The following is a 16,284-nucleotide window of genomic DNA, read 5'->3' as shown; positions in this document are numbered from 1 at the left end:
AGGGGAGGGGCATCTGCTGACAGGGCCACCTGGCTTGCTTCCAGGCAAAGGCAGCATCAGAGTGGGGCTTTATTCTGAGTCCGGGAACACAGCAGGGCTGGGTCAGAAACTCTGGTGAATGTCAGCATTTCATATTTCAAATAAAAGACCATGACCTTCCAGGAGCCCAGGGCTTCTTCTAACTCAGAGTGGGCAAAGCCTGTTGCCCACAGTCCCCCTCTACCCAGACTCAGACCCAGGCTGACCCCTCCATCCCAGCCAGTTAGCTATCCACTTCTAATGAGCTCTCTGCCTGATTGCCTGATTTCCTTTTAGGTCAGCTGGCTTATTTTTGTTTTAAACAGGGGGTATGACACTGGTTGGAACCACTGCCTGGATTTGGAAGGACCCACAACATGCTTTCACCTCTACTCCGTGGCCTGGCATCTGCCCAGCTCTCAGACCTACCACCTGGATCCCCTAGTGTCCATAATCCCATTTACCCATAGAAACTACCACCTGAGTTCTGTCCAAGTCCACAGGCAAAGCTCTCTGTGGGTCGCTGCCCCAGTTCTTCTCAGGTGCCACGTGAGATATCCCTTTTTATGCAAACCTGTGGCCTTCTTTCCCAGTACTCTGCTACCAGAGTTCTGGTAGTAGACCCTCTTATCCAGGGCTGCCCCATCCCCATGTCTGCCCACCTCAGGAATCCACAGAGCGCAGCTGACGTGCACCCACTTGGTCCCGCTCCTGGTGGGCTTCAAGGCTCCTCCTCGCTTGGGGCAGAGCAGGCACTTTGGCTGGACACCCAGGGCACATGTCCGGCACAGCCAGCTGCCCGTGGGCACCTTGAGGATCCCGTAGCATGCCTGGGAAGAGAGCAGAGTGGTCACAAGTCAGATGCAATGGCCATCTGCGTCTGGTCAGGGTTCAGCTGCAAATGGTCTCAGCCCCAGCCCGAGCTAGAAGCTACAGGGCCACACTGCTAGTAGGCTCTGGTAAGGAGGCCTCCAGAAGGATTCTAAGGCAAAGATGCCAGTCCTCTGTGGAAGGGCTCAGCTCTGTCCTCTGTTGGGAGGAAAGTCACTTTGGCCAGAGATTCCTAGTGAGTGATGGATTTCAGAAGTGTCTATGAACTCCTGCAAGTTGAACATACATTTGGGTATGTTATGAGGCCTGAGGACAAGGCCCAGAGCTTTCTACTTTTTTTCATAGAGATTTGTGAAGGGGGCTCCTCCTGGTCATGCCTAGGGCTTATGGACCTAAGAGCTACTGGGTATAAGGATAAGAATGAATGGGGGGTACACAGACAAGTGATGAAGCCCCTCTGAGCTCCCTAGGAAATATTTCAGAACCGGTGGATAAGGAGATGTGTGTGTGCGTGTGTGTGTGTACGTGTGTGTGCTAGAGTGGATCCACTGGGTTCCAGTCAAGTCTTCTATAAACAAAGCCCAGAAACACCCCACACCTGGGAGCTTTGGGGCCCAAGATCAAGAGGGTGCATGTCAGGCAACTCCTGATTTATAACATCAATAATGATAAATACTTATAGCTCGTACTATACTGTTCTCAGCAAATAGCTCGTTAGAAGTATCTTAGTCGTCACAAGAAATTACTTTTATCTGTAGCTGAGAAAATAGAGGTCCACAGAGATTAAGAAATTACCCAAAGTCACATAGTTTGTAAAGGGCAGGGCCACAATTTGAAATCAGGAACCCTGGCTGCAGGCTTTGCTCTCCATCACTGCACGGTGCTGCCTGTTTAGAAGTTCAGGACGGTGCGGAGCAGAGGAAGAGGGGCACGGAGGCAGGGGGTAGGATGTTCAGTGAGGGGATTTGATGGAGGCCCACAGGAAAAGGATGGAAAGAGAACCCAGTGGACATTCACTCCAGTGTGGCTGACAGAACTGAGCCATGGGGCACTCATTCCGTTCCCTCCTCCTCCCTTGCCCTTCTCAGGGGCCTACGCCCACAGTGCTACTGCATTCCTACAGCGAGAATGACCAGTTCTAGGCAGCAGCCTGGCCAAGCAGCATGGAGGAGAACGATTGAGAGGATGCCCACCTGGTGCACACAGACATTGCATTTGTCACAGAAGACCATCTCGTTGCCATCTTCGCCCTCGGGAGAACGGCACACATCACAGACGACGTCCTCATCATACTCAATGCCCAACCCCTCCTGTGTCTCAATGGCCCGTGCCATATTCTGGTGGCACTGGGTTTCCAACTCCTCCAGCACACGCTCTAGCGTCAGCTCATCCAGCTCTGGCCTCTCTGTGAGGACAGCAGGGGAGGGTGTTAGGAGCCTGGTCTGTCAGGGCAGACGTGTGGATGGGTCTCCACCCACTTACTGTGTGACTTGGGAAAATGCACCTACTGTCGTGGGCCTCAGCTCCATCATCTGGAAACAGAATGGACTGGACCATTCAATCTCAAAGACCCCTGGGGCTGGTTATGGTGTTCTGACTTTAGACACCCTGCTTGTGACCACATACACGTGAACATGCAGATAACACAGAAGTATCTCTGGGGTACAGCTGTGTGCATGCAGAATCCACTGCTTGAACTGTGTGTATGGCAGGGGGCTCGGGGAAACCTTCCTAGGAGATACTAGTGGCCCACATCAACTGTCCTCAGCCTCATTTATCATCCTAGGCTCATTAATGTGTTCACTTACTCTTTGTCTAATAGTCAGGCTTACTAACAATATTCTCAAGAACTGGAAATTGCATGCTATTAGTGCACTCACCTGACAGCTACAGAAAATGAGGCACAGACACACCAAATAACTTCTCCAATCAATCAGTAATATGGCGGGGACTTTCTCCTATCTATGCAGTGCCAAAGCCCAGTTGTGCCCACTACCTTTCTGAGGGTGGCATTCAGAAGAAAACTCTGCCTGCCCTGCCCTGATCCCACTCTTAGCCTGGCAGGTCACCTACCCATCTCCTTGAGCTCCGAGTTGATAAGCTCCAGCCAATAGGCATCAATCTCGTCCAGGTCATAGCGGCTGCCCCCAGGCCAATCAGGCTGGGAGCCCTCACCAAGTTCAGAGCTGCTAGGGGACACCTGGGTAGGGGGGCCTTCCAGCGGCGGGAGAATCCTAGGAAATCAAGAGAGGGTATTATGAGGGGAGGGATCCTCAGCCTGCCAGCCTTACTGGGTCTGGCAGCCTCCAGTGAGCCGACCAGCCCAGATGAGGAGCTGCTGGACAAGTGTGATTTTTTGATGCTACTTCCTTATACTACCTCTTCTTGCCTGCCCACCCTGCAGAAACTCAAAGCACTATGGGTAAACAGGAGAGCAGACCAAAGGGCAGAGTGTGGGTGGGGAGTGGGTGCTGACCTATTGTCCTGCACATCCCATAAACATCCATTCTGCCCAGAGCACTCTACTGGTCCTCTCATGAAGGCATGTGGGCCTTAGCTAAAGCTTCATAATCTAGATCTGCCCCGCCTGGGCCTATAGGAGTCAGCCTATGTGCTCTCACTGGGCAATGCCCAGTGCTGGCCACTGTGGGACAAGGGGGAAAGAGCCAGTGGGGCTTCAGGTCCTTCAGCATACCCCTTAAGACTAGGGAGAAGCCAAGAATATCCCCATGTCCCCACAGGGGAAAGTGAGGCCGGGTCTCCTCTAAGGTGAGAAGGAGCCTTACCTGGGTACACTGCTGTAGCTCACGGTGGCCATTTTCACATAAAGGGTCTACACTCCCAGAAGACAGTGTCTCCCACATACCTTATCATTCCCTCGAATATGACATAACCTGAGCAGTCAGTCTCTCACCATGGTGTCCCCTCCCCCACTGCGAGATGGAGGCCTCCTCCCCTGGATATAAGTAAGGATGGGTCCCAGAATCATACTCCAGGGCAGCCCTCCCTTGGGTCATGGCTCTCCCTGAGGCAGCTATATTTGAAGGGTCCTGGCTGCAAAATGTGGACCCAAAGTCCTGATACACTATATGTTTTTTAAGTAAACTCTACCCCCAACGTGGGGCTAGAACTCACAACCCTAAGATCAGGAGTCTCATGCTCTACCGACTGAGCCAGCCAGGAGCCCCCTGATCTACCACTTACTGTGTAATCTGGGCAAGCTGCCCAAACTGTCTGTGACCAGTGACCTCATCCAAAAAAATAAGCTAATAATAACAGTACTTACTTTCTATGGTTGATAAGAACTAAATGGATGAATATGTGGAAAGCTCTTACAACAGTGCCTGGCACACAGTAAGCACTACAGGTGTGTGAGTGTGTATTTTAAGACCTCTAGATATCACTTTGCTCCTTCTGAGATGGAACTGGAGGGCTTTTTATCTGGGGAAGGCATAGTTCCCCCTCTTGGCTCAGCTGTGTGCTGCCCCTCAGTTCCTGATGCCAGTTCAAAATGCCAGCTCTTCCCACCCTCCACCGGTTGCCATGGTTATTGCTGTGGAGCCTGGCTTCCATCTGGCCAGCCCTCCCAGGGGCTGAGAGGCCCTCACTTGCCCGAGGAGCCTCCTGGGGTCGAAGGCAGGGCTGCCAAGGGTTGTGACTCAGCGCAGACACGGGAGGGGAGGGCAGGATGGCACAGGGACATGGCTGAGCTATGGGGAGGACTCCTGGGCTCCAGGACATGCCCCAGGTGTCAACCAGAGGGGGCAGGAAGGATGAAGGAGACAGGTGAAAATGGCCTCCAGACCTGGAGGGAGGCTCAGAGAAGGTTGGGGGGAGTAAGGAGAAAGGGAAAGTGCTTGGTGCCACCTTTTCCCACACGAGAGGCCCAGATTAAGGAAGGCCTCAGGTAATGACTAATGGTGACTCCATCCAGCACCTCCTGTAAAATAGGTCATTCCAAATAGATGTAATACTGATACTCTTAGTCCTATAAAATCCTGCTATTCCTCACAAAGATCTTACTGGAATTAATACATTCTTTTATTTATTTTTTTTTTAATTTTTTTTTTTCCAACGTTTATTTATTTTTGGGACAGAGAGAGACAGAGCATGAACGGGGGAGGGGCAGAGAGAGAGGGAGACACAGAATCGGAAACAGGCTCCAGGCTCTGAGCCATCAGACCAGAGCCCGACGCGGGGCTCGAACTCCCGGACCGCGAGATCGTGACCTGGCTGAAGTCGGACGCTTAACCGACTGCGCCACCCAGGCGCTCCAACATTCTTTTAGAAACATAGACTAATTTTGTCTTGATGCTACTTTGTGTCCCCAGCGTATGCTCAGTGAAGTTTTGGATACAACCTTAGAGTGCCCTACTACCTACTGGTGTAACTACCGACACCTGTGTTCTCAGTCAGAAAGTTCCTTTCTTTCTCTGAGAATCTAGGGTTAAGGGGCTCACACCAGAAAAGGCATTTCCTGTGTTTCCTGGGGATCTCATCCTCAAGTGTTACACCTCTTCTGGCTCTGGCTATGGAAGAAGCTATCTCTACCAGCTGGGGATCACCTGACCCTAAGCCAAGGTCTCAGTCTCAACTGTTAGCTACCAGGACACAGATCAGCTGAAGAAGGCAGATGGCCTGGGCTGGGATCTGGGGGAGGGTCTCTACTTCAAAAGCCTATACCTACACCAGAGGCTGGTTTTGCCCTAGGTTGAATCTTCTGGATACAATGAGGGAGCAGCACAGGCCATCACTCAATTCATGATCAGGGGTTGAGACAGGTTCTCATTACCCACATAAATTTCAGACCATGAGGTAGGCAGACCTGCCAAAGGGCCAGGGAAGAATGGACAAAAAGGGAGACAAAGGGGGCTGGGGTAGCAGTGGGGAAATAGCAATGAAAGCCAGCATGACAGCGTGATGGGGGCACAGCCTCTCTCTGGGCCTCACAGGGGCAACCCAGTGCTTGTTCCCTTGGCTTGTGACTTCCTGGCCCAGCCCACTAGGCCCTGGCGGTCATACAGGGAATTCCCCAGAATTTCCCAACTTCCTCATCTATCAAATGGGGACAGTAAGATGTACTTTATAGGGCTGATATGGTAATTAAATGAGAAGATGAACATAGCAGACTCAGCACAGTGAATCCTCAGGAAGCACTGCTGTTAATAGTTCTGACCATGGTGGTTGCTGTGCTGGCTTCCAGATAAGGGCCTTGCAATGGGAGGTGCCCTGGAAGATGGCGGGACTGCGCTGGAGGGAGATAGGGAAGACTTTGCAAAGGAAACAGCCCCTCCCTACCTCTAGTCTATCCTCTCCAAAGAGCACAGACAGGAGGGGAGTGCCTGGCTCCTGTCAGCTTAGAGCAGCTGAGCATATGCAGGGAATGCACCTAGAAAAGCCAGAGCAGTCTGAACACGTGCTCTCCTCTTGATGTCAACAGATAAAGCACCACGCAGGCAGACAGAAGCCAAGCTACTGGTGTGGAAGCATCTGCAATTAATTACCCAGGCCATTGGATGTTTCCGGAACCACCTGACATTGACATCGAGGAGGGAGGACAGACAGCTGGGCCAAGCCTAATCAGGAATCCCCTCTCGGCCCAGCTGGTGGCCTGCCCCTCCCCTTTACTGCCCTGGGCCCTTGCCGTGTGTATTCTCATTTCATCCCTGCCACACCATTAGGCAGCTACTGTTATCGGGTCCATTTTACAGAGGAGAAAACTAGTTCAAATAGGTTAGTGGTAGTTCTTCAGTCTGCACAGTCTGCAGATGTAAAGGTGTCAAACTGGCTAGGAGCTTAATCCACATTTCTGGCCCTGGGGAGGGGATGTGGAGAATACATTTCCTCTCCAAATCCCACATATTCTCCCTTCCAGAGAATACTAGAGCTCCCCTGACTGTCAGAGGGCCCAGCACTCAGCCCTCAGCAGCCACAGGATGAGCTCTGGGCTCTGCCCAGCCCCCGATCCTCACAGAGCACATAAGCAGCATTCAGAGTCTTATCTGCCTCTGTAATTCCGTGTCCAGCACAGGTCTGGCACCAGGCGGGCACTCTTAGGTGTGGCTACTGGAAAGCAACAGTGCCAATGTCAAGGGAGGTCAGGGCTGGAATCTTTGCCCCAGGCCTGGTCAAAATGGGCCTAAGTGAGAGCTATGGGGCTGCCAAGGCCAAGAGTGCCGGTGGGCTGGGGAGGTCAGGACATCAGGTCCCTCTACCCAGAGACATGACTTCGAGGATTTTGTAGCATGCAGAAAGCATCACTTGGCTGACCTCTGTTGCTGGAGGCAAGGCCACAGTCATGAGGCACCACGGGTCTCTGTGATCCACAAGACCTGAAGGCTACAAAGCCTGGAGAGGATATACCCTGACCTAGCTCCTACCTTGCCCTGGCAGGGAATCCTCCTGGGATTCCGGAAGCAACTGCTTCCGGAGCATCTGCTGTGTGTCAGCATTCAACTCCCTCCCACTTAGAACTCTCAAAAAGGAGTTAACAAGTCAAGAGCATGGCTTATTCCTGACTTAAAGACTATTTAAAAGCCTGGAGATTTCCCAGATAAGACCTGCTTGTGGGACCCAGTTGGGACTGATGTGAAGACAACTCATGGCCTGTTTTTACTGAGTGCTTGCGTGAGCCAGGTCCCATGCCAAATGTCTTCCAGGCGTCGTTTCCCTATGTCATCTCAACCACCATAGGGGGTAGATGTACCATCGTCATTCCCATTTCACAGACAAGAAGACCAAGGCCCAGAGAGGTTATGTTTCTGGCCCAATGTCAGACTGAATGTGAGTGGCAATTTGAACCTAAGCCATCTGGCTCCAGAGCTGAGCCCAAGTCCGGGCCCTCAGCCTCAAAGGCAAACTGCCAGTATTTCTGGAAATTTTCAATGGTTTGTGGGACCAAAGAATCTAAGAACAGAGACAGGCTACAAAGGTCCCTTGTCCCAGCCTCCCCTATCTAGGGTCTCCCAGCCTGGGATGCCCCACTTACCTCACCACAGGCTCTGGAATGGCCTCTGCTCCAGCCGGCACCTGCACGCCCTTCTCCCATTCTTGTCGCCATGGGTCGGCCAGGATGTAGTAGTCATCCGGGCTGAGCTGGCAGGAATCTGGAATCTTCATGGCTGTGATCAAGTCTGTCCGGAACACCTGTCAGGAGCAGGAGTGGAAAGAGTGCCTCAGGGTGGTCTGCTCCACAGCCAGGGCAGGAAAAGGCAAATGCAACTCCAGTGGGCTTTCTGTCCGCACCACACTGCCCCCACTTTACTTCAAAGTAAGAAGCCAACACAAAAGCAATAATTACATTAACACACCTTCCCTGAACTCAGCACAGGGCTCTGCACAGAGATGTTCAATAAATGTGCTGAACGGAATTCACCTGTGTTCTGATCTGTTAAAGAACAGAGTTTGAATGATGGATGGGAGTAGAACTCAGGGAAGAGGAAAAACTTGCTGAGAAAGGCCAAAAACCTAAGGGAAAAATCAGATGGCAGGAAGGCTTCTGTGAATGCAATACTGCCATTAAGTGACTGCTTGGGGGATTTCTACTGAAGGTTTAAAATTACGCTCCATTGCTCATGTCCTCAATCTCTCAAAAATAAATAAATAAATAAATAAATAAATAAATAAATAAATAAATAAATAAATAAATAAAGGGGTGCCTGGGTGCCTCAGTTAAGCGGCCGACTTCAGCTCTGGTCATGATCTCATGATTTGTGAATTCGAACCCCGTGTCAGGCTCTGTGCGGACAGCTAGAGCCTGGAACCTGTTTGAGATTCTGTGTCTCCCTTTCTCTCTGGCCCTCCCCTGCTCTGTCCCTCTCTCTCAAAAGTAATAAACATTAAAAAAATTTTTTTTTAATAAATAAATAAAAACTTAAAAAAGCTGGGGGTGGGGGCACGCCTGTGTGGCTCAGTCAGTTAGGCGTCTGACCATGATCTCATGGTACTGAGTACAAGACCCTGAACTAATGGCATGGAACCTGCTTGGGATTCTCTCTCTTTGCCCTTCCCCTGCTCATGTCCTCAATCTCTCTCTCTCTCTCTCTCTCTCTCTCTCTCTCTCAAAATCAATAAATAAAAACTTAAAATTATGTTAGTACTGCAACCACAGGCTCAAATGGAGGTGTGAAGAAGTACAGGGCACCAACCCCAGGCAAATATCAGATTCTTACATAAGTAGCTGAGGGAGAGGCCAGTCCCCAGGGGCAGCTCAGAGAATAGCTTCCCATGAGCCAGGGACTCCAACATCCCTCAAGAACAAGGACACTGTGTCTCCTGCTCAGCCGGGGCAACAAAGTGCCATCCTCTGTGTGTGACATAGTAAGAAGAAGAGAAGGTTGCATTCCTTCTTAGTCAAGCCCATCCAAAACTTCTCAGGACCAGGCCATGAATGTCTGCACCCTCATGCTCTGGTTTTCTTCTGGGCTACAGGGAACTCAGGGGGAATCTGCTTTTCCCAATGTTCTGTCTGTTGCCCACCCCCCCAACTCCGACTCCCTGCCTTCCACCCTGGAACAGTCTCCAAGCCCAGCCCCAGCTGACACCAGCAAATGCCTCTCTTGCCCAGTTGCCTGACCTCACTGTGGCCTCCCGCAAAGGGATATTGCAGGACCTGGTGGCAGCTCCAGACACTATGTGACTTGCTTAGGCACCAACTTTCCCAGTGATTATCAAATCAGAATCACAAGTTGAGAAACCACTTCAATGAGTTTTCTAGGCCTATGACCAAATTCCAAACCAAACACTCCCCAGAAAAACCAGCATCACTGGCCTTCCAGGGGTTCATGACCAACACGTTCAGTGGCAACCTCTGCCTGCCAGGGGCCCAGATCACTTGGCTGTGTGTGTCTCATTTGAATCTAGGGCCACAACAGCAAGAAAACAACTGAAATGGGTGCACCAAGGGGGCTTGAGGCAACATCGTCCAGAAATCTAATTAACATTTGCATCTAGCTAGAGAGCGCCCTGGCTTGAAAAAGGTCAAGTTTCTTGAAGACTCTATTTGCCAATATAATTTAATTGTTAAGACTAACACCCTAACATTTAATTAGGGTGCCAGTGTGAAAAAATTAAAATGAGATTACGATTAAATGCTAATTAAGCAGAAGATGAAATGTGGGGAAGATTTCACAGCCCTGATAATTTGCATATCTTATTAGCAAGCAGTAAGGCAGCTGATACAAGAACACAAACTCAGGCAGTGGGTGCTTCTGTGCTGTCTGTCTTTCACAAGTCCCCCTTTGCTGGCATGGGTCTTTCCCAGCTAAGGCCTCTTACGAGCCCAGCAGGGCTGGAGCTGGGCTATTCCCCTCTGGGCCCCAGGACAGGACCTGGTGGGGTGAATGGAACCCATAGTCAGCTCATCACTGCCTCCAAATTCTCCTGATCCAGGTAAGCCAAGTGGTATAGGTCGAAGCCCTGTCACTCCAATGCCATGGGGAGCCTCCCACCCAGGAGGGCGTATCACCTTGCTCGAGAAATCAACCCTTCACTACGGTCACTAAGTGCCCCTCCAAAAAGGCACGGGTAAGCCTGAAACCTTTTGCAGTTCTCTCATCCTGCACTATAGTATAAGCATCATCTCTTTCAGGATTCCTTTCCCTGATCACCTTGATTCAGGGAGCACCAACTGCCCCACAGAGCCATGTTCCACCCTGTCATCCTGCCTCTCGTCCCAGCACTTAACACCCCCACAATTAACTGGTGTGCTCCTGTGGTTTGTTTCTTGCCATCTCCCCTGCCAAAGCAGTCCTGTGTTCTGCTATGTTCTCAGTGCCTGGCATAAAGACTGCCACATAGCAGGTGTTCAGTAAATAGTGATGAAATGAATGAATGAAAGAATGAATGAATGGCCCACTCTGGGGAATTATCTGAGGAGTCTGAGACCCCCAGCTGGCTCCTTGGGAGAGCTTTTTTTTTTTTTTTTTAACGTTTTTTATTTTTGAGACAGAGAGAGACAGAGCACGAACGGGGGAGGGGCAGAGAGAGAGAGGGAGACACAGAATCGGAAGCAGGCTCCAGGCTCTGAGCTGTCAACACAGAGCCCGACGCGGGGCTCGAACTCACGGACCGCAAGATCGTGACCTGAGCTGAAGTCGGACGCATAACTGACTGAGCCACCCAGGCGCCCCTTGGCAGAGCTTTTTGAACACGCACTAACAGGGTGAGATACCTCACGGATATATGCAGGTTGAAATCCCCAAGCAGGGCTCAAAGCCCAAGGACCAGCACACTACCCAAGCTGGAGTCTGGGAAGCCAGAATGCCAAGCCACACCAGCAGGGGAGAGGTGGCCCTGAGGTAGGAACAGGAGTGGCACTAGAACTCTGCAGGAAGGGATCCCAGGCTCAACTGGATCAGAGATTCAGGAGGGAGAGAGAAAGGGGGAGAGAGAGAGAGAGAGTCTAGCCCCAAGACAGTTCCAAGTTTCATCCTAGGTCACTTAGGTAGCAGGTGGCAGACTGGACACAGTGGTCCTTTTGGGCAGGGGACTGATGGAAATTCAGGCAGGGGAGCACTATCCTAATAGTAGCAGCCAGCACTTAAGGAGCACTGGGTATTCAGCACCAGTCTAAAGGCAGTTCTTCAATTAATTTGAGTCCTTACACTAACTCTGTGAGGTAGATGCTACCATCATCCCTATTCTGAAACTAAAGTTAGTTAAATAACCTACACAAGGTCCTATATGCTGCAAGTGGCACAGGATCCTAGGCCATGAGCCACCCAACACTCCCCCCACAGCCCCTCTGCCTCTTTTGGCCACTTGCTCATTGCCTGCACAGAAGCCAAATCAGATAGCTTCCCCAAAGGCTGGACTATGTAAATTAGATGGTGGCCTTTGCAAACTCCAAGCCCTTGAATGGCCTTCCACTGTTCCCTCAGGCTGAGCTGTAGGGCCTACCAGGCCCTGTGGCCACACAAATACACTTCAGTCTCCTGAGCACTTTTTTCACTCTTGGCACATGGGAGGACCCTGCTGGGACGCTCTTCTCTCTTGCCAAAGTGGGGCTGGCCTGTTTCATCTTGGAGGTCTCAGACGGGTCCACATGTGCTCTGGGAAACCTTCCCGGATCCCAGGCTGGGTTCTGGGCTTCCTGTGAACTCCCACAGGTCCTGTACTGGAATCCCCTGGTTTCCTACTCCATAGTCCCCACATGAAGGAGGTGAGTTCAGTGAGGTCCAGCTGGGTCACAGGCTGGGGCCCAACAGTGTACATAGGGCCTAGCACATGCAAGGTGCCAACAAAGGCTGAATGACTCAAAAGCCTTTCACGAATCTACCACCACTTTCTTGGGTTACTGCCCAAGGCTACATATAAGCTGGGCACCTTGGTACTCTGTACCTTCCAAAGGAGCCTCTGTGCATTTATATAAAACCTGTCCATGGGGCGCCTGGGTGGCGCAGTCGGTTAAGCGTCCGACTTCAGCCAGGTCACGATCTCGCGGTCCGTGAGTTCGAGCCCCACGTCAGGCTCTGGGCTGATGGCTCAGAGCCTGGAGCCTGTTTCTGATTCTGTGTCTCCCTCTCTCTCTGCCCCTCCCCCGTTCATGCTCTGTCTCTCTCTGTCCCAAAAATAAATAAACGTTGAAAAAAAAAAATAAAAAAAAAAAAATAAATAAAAAAAAAAGAAAAACAAAAAACAAAACACCTGTCCACAAATATGGCAACCCCACTATCACCCAAACATCCTTTTTGTTCTAAACAGCCAGAGGTTATGCTTGAAAGAAGCTCAATTACTCTTCTAAAATGCCTTTGAATTATTTATGAAAACTAAATAAAGAATAAAATGGACACCGATGAACTGGAGGCCTTGTCATGGCGAGAAAGTTGGAAGTTGGAAAACAAGCGATTTTCCAAGAATGTGAATGTTTACTATTTTTTCTCTTATGGCAGAAAATGACAAATTGTCTTTAAAGGTCTGCTGCCTAGCAACCAAGTTCTGAGCTGCCTGGGAGATGTTAATTGTAGCTTCTTCAAACAGTATGAAGAATGGTTAAAGGTCTAAAACTTCAAACAGTATGAAGAATGTTTAATAACCAGTCTGAATGCCAAAGTGCCAATATGGCTCTGGAGGGAGCCGAAGACCGTGTTCTCCCCAGATCTAGCAACAATGCACATGGCCTTGAACTCCATTTCCTTTTCCTGAGACTGAAGACTACAGCCACTGAGCCATCTGTCTGGTTTTCCACACCTACTTCCCCAGGAAGAACCCCAAACAGACTCTGCCAGAAACCATCAGTGGAGTCTGGTACGACCTCCTGAAGCAAAGACAGTGACAACAGGCAACTTTCACTATGCTATGCACAGAGCTCTTGTATTTCATATGTGATCACAAGACTTGTGGATGTTATTTGACTATTTCATCCTGGGACCTTGGCCTGTTTCCTTTTCTCAAGGGGGAATTATTGTATCAGAGAGTATTTCAGACCAAGAGACACCAAGAGAAAGTTCAGTTACTTAAGGAAAGGCTCCAGCACTTGTCATAATTATAAAATATGATTATTTGTGTAATAATTTGTTTAATGTCCATCTCCTCTAGTAATTAAGCTGAGAAAAGCAGAGACTGCATGTGTCTGGTTTATCATGGTGCCTCTCTACGGCACAGTGCCTGGCATGCACCAGGTACTCAAGAAATGGGGTACAACAGGGCACCTGGATGGCTCAGCCAGTTAAGCATCTGACTTTGGCTCAGGACATGAAATCACAGTTTGCAAGCTCGAGCCCTGCAGTGGGTGAGCCCCACTTCTCTCTTTCTCTCTCTCACTCCACCCTCACTCATTTGCCCCCTCTCTCTCTCTCAAAAAAAAAAAAAAAAAAAAAAAAACAAGAAAAAGAAAATGAAAAAGAAATGGTTTACAACAAATGAATGAATGAATGAATGAACCCCAGGATTTGTCTAAGTATGATTAAACTCTGAAGCTTCCTGTCCTGCCTAGTAGGGAGAGTGGAGGCAGGGAGCTGAACTGAAAGGTCCCTCTAGGTGGACTTTAGGAACTGGTGTTGGTCACTGTCCCAAAGCCAATGAAAACAGCTTTGGCCAAGAGTGCCTGGCCAAGAGTGCCTCTCCTTGACCTCTGTCCACATTAGGAGTAAAGGTAGGAGTGGCACCCTCCTCCTAATCTCCCCCAAAATGGAGGGTCTGTCTTGAAAAAGCCAAGTGAAATTACTACCAAATACCTCATTTTGTTTGTTTATTTATTTAATGTTTGTTTATTTTTGAGGGAAAGAGAGAGAGAGAGAGAGAGAGACAGAGAGAGAGAGAACGCAAGCAGGGGAAGGACAGAGAGAGAGACAGAATCCAAAGCAGGCTCCAGGCTCTGAACTGTCAGCACAGAGCCTGACACAGGGTTCAAACTCATGGACTGCGAGATCATGACCTGAGGTGAAGTGGGATGCTTAACTGACTGAGCCACCCAGGCACCCTCCAAATACCTCATTTTAAATCACAATTGCTTTTTCTGAGCACTTCATCTCTTTAGAAACAATAGCTAATGTTGAAAAGTCATTGTCCTGTTAAAACAAGGTGCATGCTAAATGCTTTTTGTACATGATATATACATACACATACACACACGCACACACACACACACACACACACACACACACACGCTTAACCTCACCTAATTCATATTACCCCCATTTTACAGACAGAGAAACTGAGACTCAAAGAAGTAAAGCACTCATTTGAGGCCTGCATTGTACTTTAATCACTGCAATACTGCCAAGGAACCAGTCAGATATTTCTTCTTTTAAGAACTTTTTCTTTGGGAATGCAAGCTGGTGCAGCCACTCTGGAAAACAGTGTGGAGGTTCCTCAAAAAACTAAAAATAGAAGTGCCCTACGACCCAGCAATTGCACTACTAGGCATTTACCCACGGGATACAGGTGTGCTGTGTCGAAGGGACACATGCACCCCCATGTTTATAGCAGCACTATCAACAATAGCCAAAGTATGGAAAGAGCCCAAATGTCCATCGATGCATGAATGGATAAAGAAGATGTGATATATATATACAATGGAGTATTACTCGGAAATCAAAAAGAACGACATCTTGCCATCTGCAACTACGTGGATGGAACTAGAGGGTATTATGCTAAGTGAAATTAGTCAGAGAAAGACAAAAATCATATGACTTCACTCATATGAGGACTTTAAGAGACAAAACAGATGAACATAAGGGAAGGGAAGCAAAAATAGTATAAAAACAGGGAGGGGGACAAAACAGAAGAGACTCATAAATATGGAGAACAAACTGAGGGTTACTGGTTGGGTTGTGGGAGGGGGGATGGGCTAAATGGGCACTAAGGAATTTAGTGCTTAGGGCACTAAGGAATCCACCCCTGAAATCATTGTTGCACTATATGCTAACTAATTTGGATGTAAATTTTAAAAAATAAAATTAAAAATAATTAATTAGTTAATTAATTAATTAAAAAAAAAAAGAAAATGCTCTAAGAAAAGAGAGGCCAGGGCCTAGAGTCAGAAAGAAGACCAGTTCATAGGCTGAGGGGATTGTTAAGACTCTTTGGGTCAGTTTATTTGATCAGAACCCTTTGCTTATAAACCTGAAGTTCCTAATAATACAGATAATACTTTGATATTGAAGAAGCATATGCATGTGTTTTGATCTTCAATAACTTTTCTTCTTGTGCTAGACTAGATGATATAAAATGTAGTCAAGTGGTAATTAGCGATAATACTGATAATAGTAGATGACACTATATGAGCTTTTTTGCAATGAAAATTTTTTAGACTACTTCTACAGTGAAGTTTTGAGATTAATTGATGAGGGTATTTCCTTGGCTTTACTACTTTTTTGGGAATTTTTGTTTGAATTTTTAACAATTAAATATTTTTATTAGTGTGTAGTTTAATTCCTTTATATTTGCCATTGAAATAAATAGGATACTTTGATATGAGAAAAAAAAAAGAACTCTTTCTTGGGCTGGAACACGATAAAAATATCTCAAGCCAAGAACAAACTTAAATTAGGCATAAAACATCAGAGAAGCACTCTGAGTGTAGCCACACTCTGCCCAGCCCCATCCAAGCTACCACTAGGTTAATTTGGTCAGACACTTCTCCCCCCTCCTCTCTCTCTGTCTCTGTCACACACACCCTCTTTCTCTTTCACAAGGATAACAGCACTTCCTGCTCTTTAAAGAATTTATTACACACATTTCTTTTGCAAGAGAAGCCCCAGAGGCCAGGAGGAATTTCCAGCTGGCAGGAGCAGTGGTGTTTCTAACTATACTAGAAGTGGATTCTGCCCCCCACCCCAGAGGAAGGCGGCGAGAGTCTCAGAAAGTAGGCACTTAACCCAGTGGAAGGGCTCCCCTTCATTGCCCGCCTGGCTGCCTTACTGCCTCATGGGGCAGCAGAGGAGCCGCTGGCTATAAACATAGCTTAAGACCACAGGGCAAACATGAAACCTT

At 48.7% G+C, this 16,284-nt stretch overlaps 1 protein-coding gene across 9 annotated transcripts in view; it reads right to left on the bottom strand.

The window, feature by feature from the left end:
* Positions 1-16,284, bottom strand: part of JADE2 (jade family PHD finger 2) — a 135,569-nt gene that overhangs the window by 20,788 nt on the left and 98,497 nt on the right. For all 9 annotated transcript variants that reach the window (XM_040444491.1, XM_040444492.1, XM_040444487.1 and 6 more), the window contains 4 exons: positions 7,838-7,995; positions 2,923-3,083; positions 2,043-2,254; positions 681-848 (listed from right to left, as the gene is read on the bottom strand). In XM_040444491.1, the coding sequence (XP_040300425.1) occupies positions 681-848; positions 2,043-2,254; positions 2,923-3,083; positions 7,838-7,995 (699 nt within the window). The remainder of the gene's footprint in view (positions 1-680; positions 849-2,042; positions 2,255-2,922; positions 3,084-7,837; positions 7,996-16,284) is intronic.

The sequence above is a fragment of the Herpailurus yagouaroundi genome, unplaced genomic scaffold (genome assembly GCF_014898765.1).
Source record: "Herpailurus yagouaroundi ecotype Mexico unplaced genomic scaffold, PumYag 192, whole genome shotgun sequence".
Taxonomy (NCBI): domain Eukaryota; kingdom Metazoa; phylum Chordata; class Mammalia; order Carnivora; family Felidae; genus Herpailurus; species Herpailurus yagouaroundi.
The sequence above is the reverse complement of the archived record's forward strand: the minus strand, read 5'-3'. Positions and strand labels throughout refer to the sequence as shown.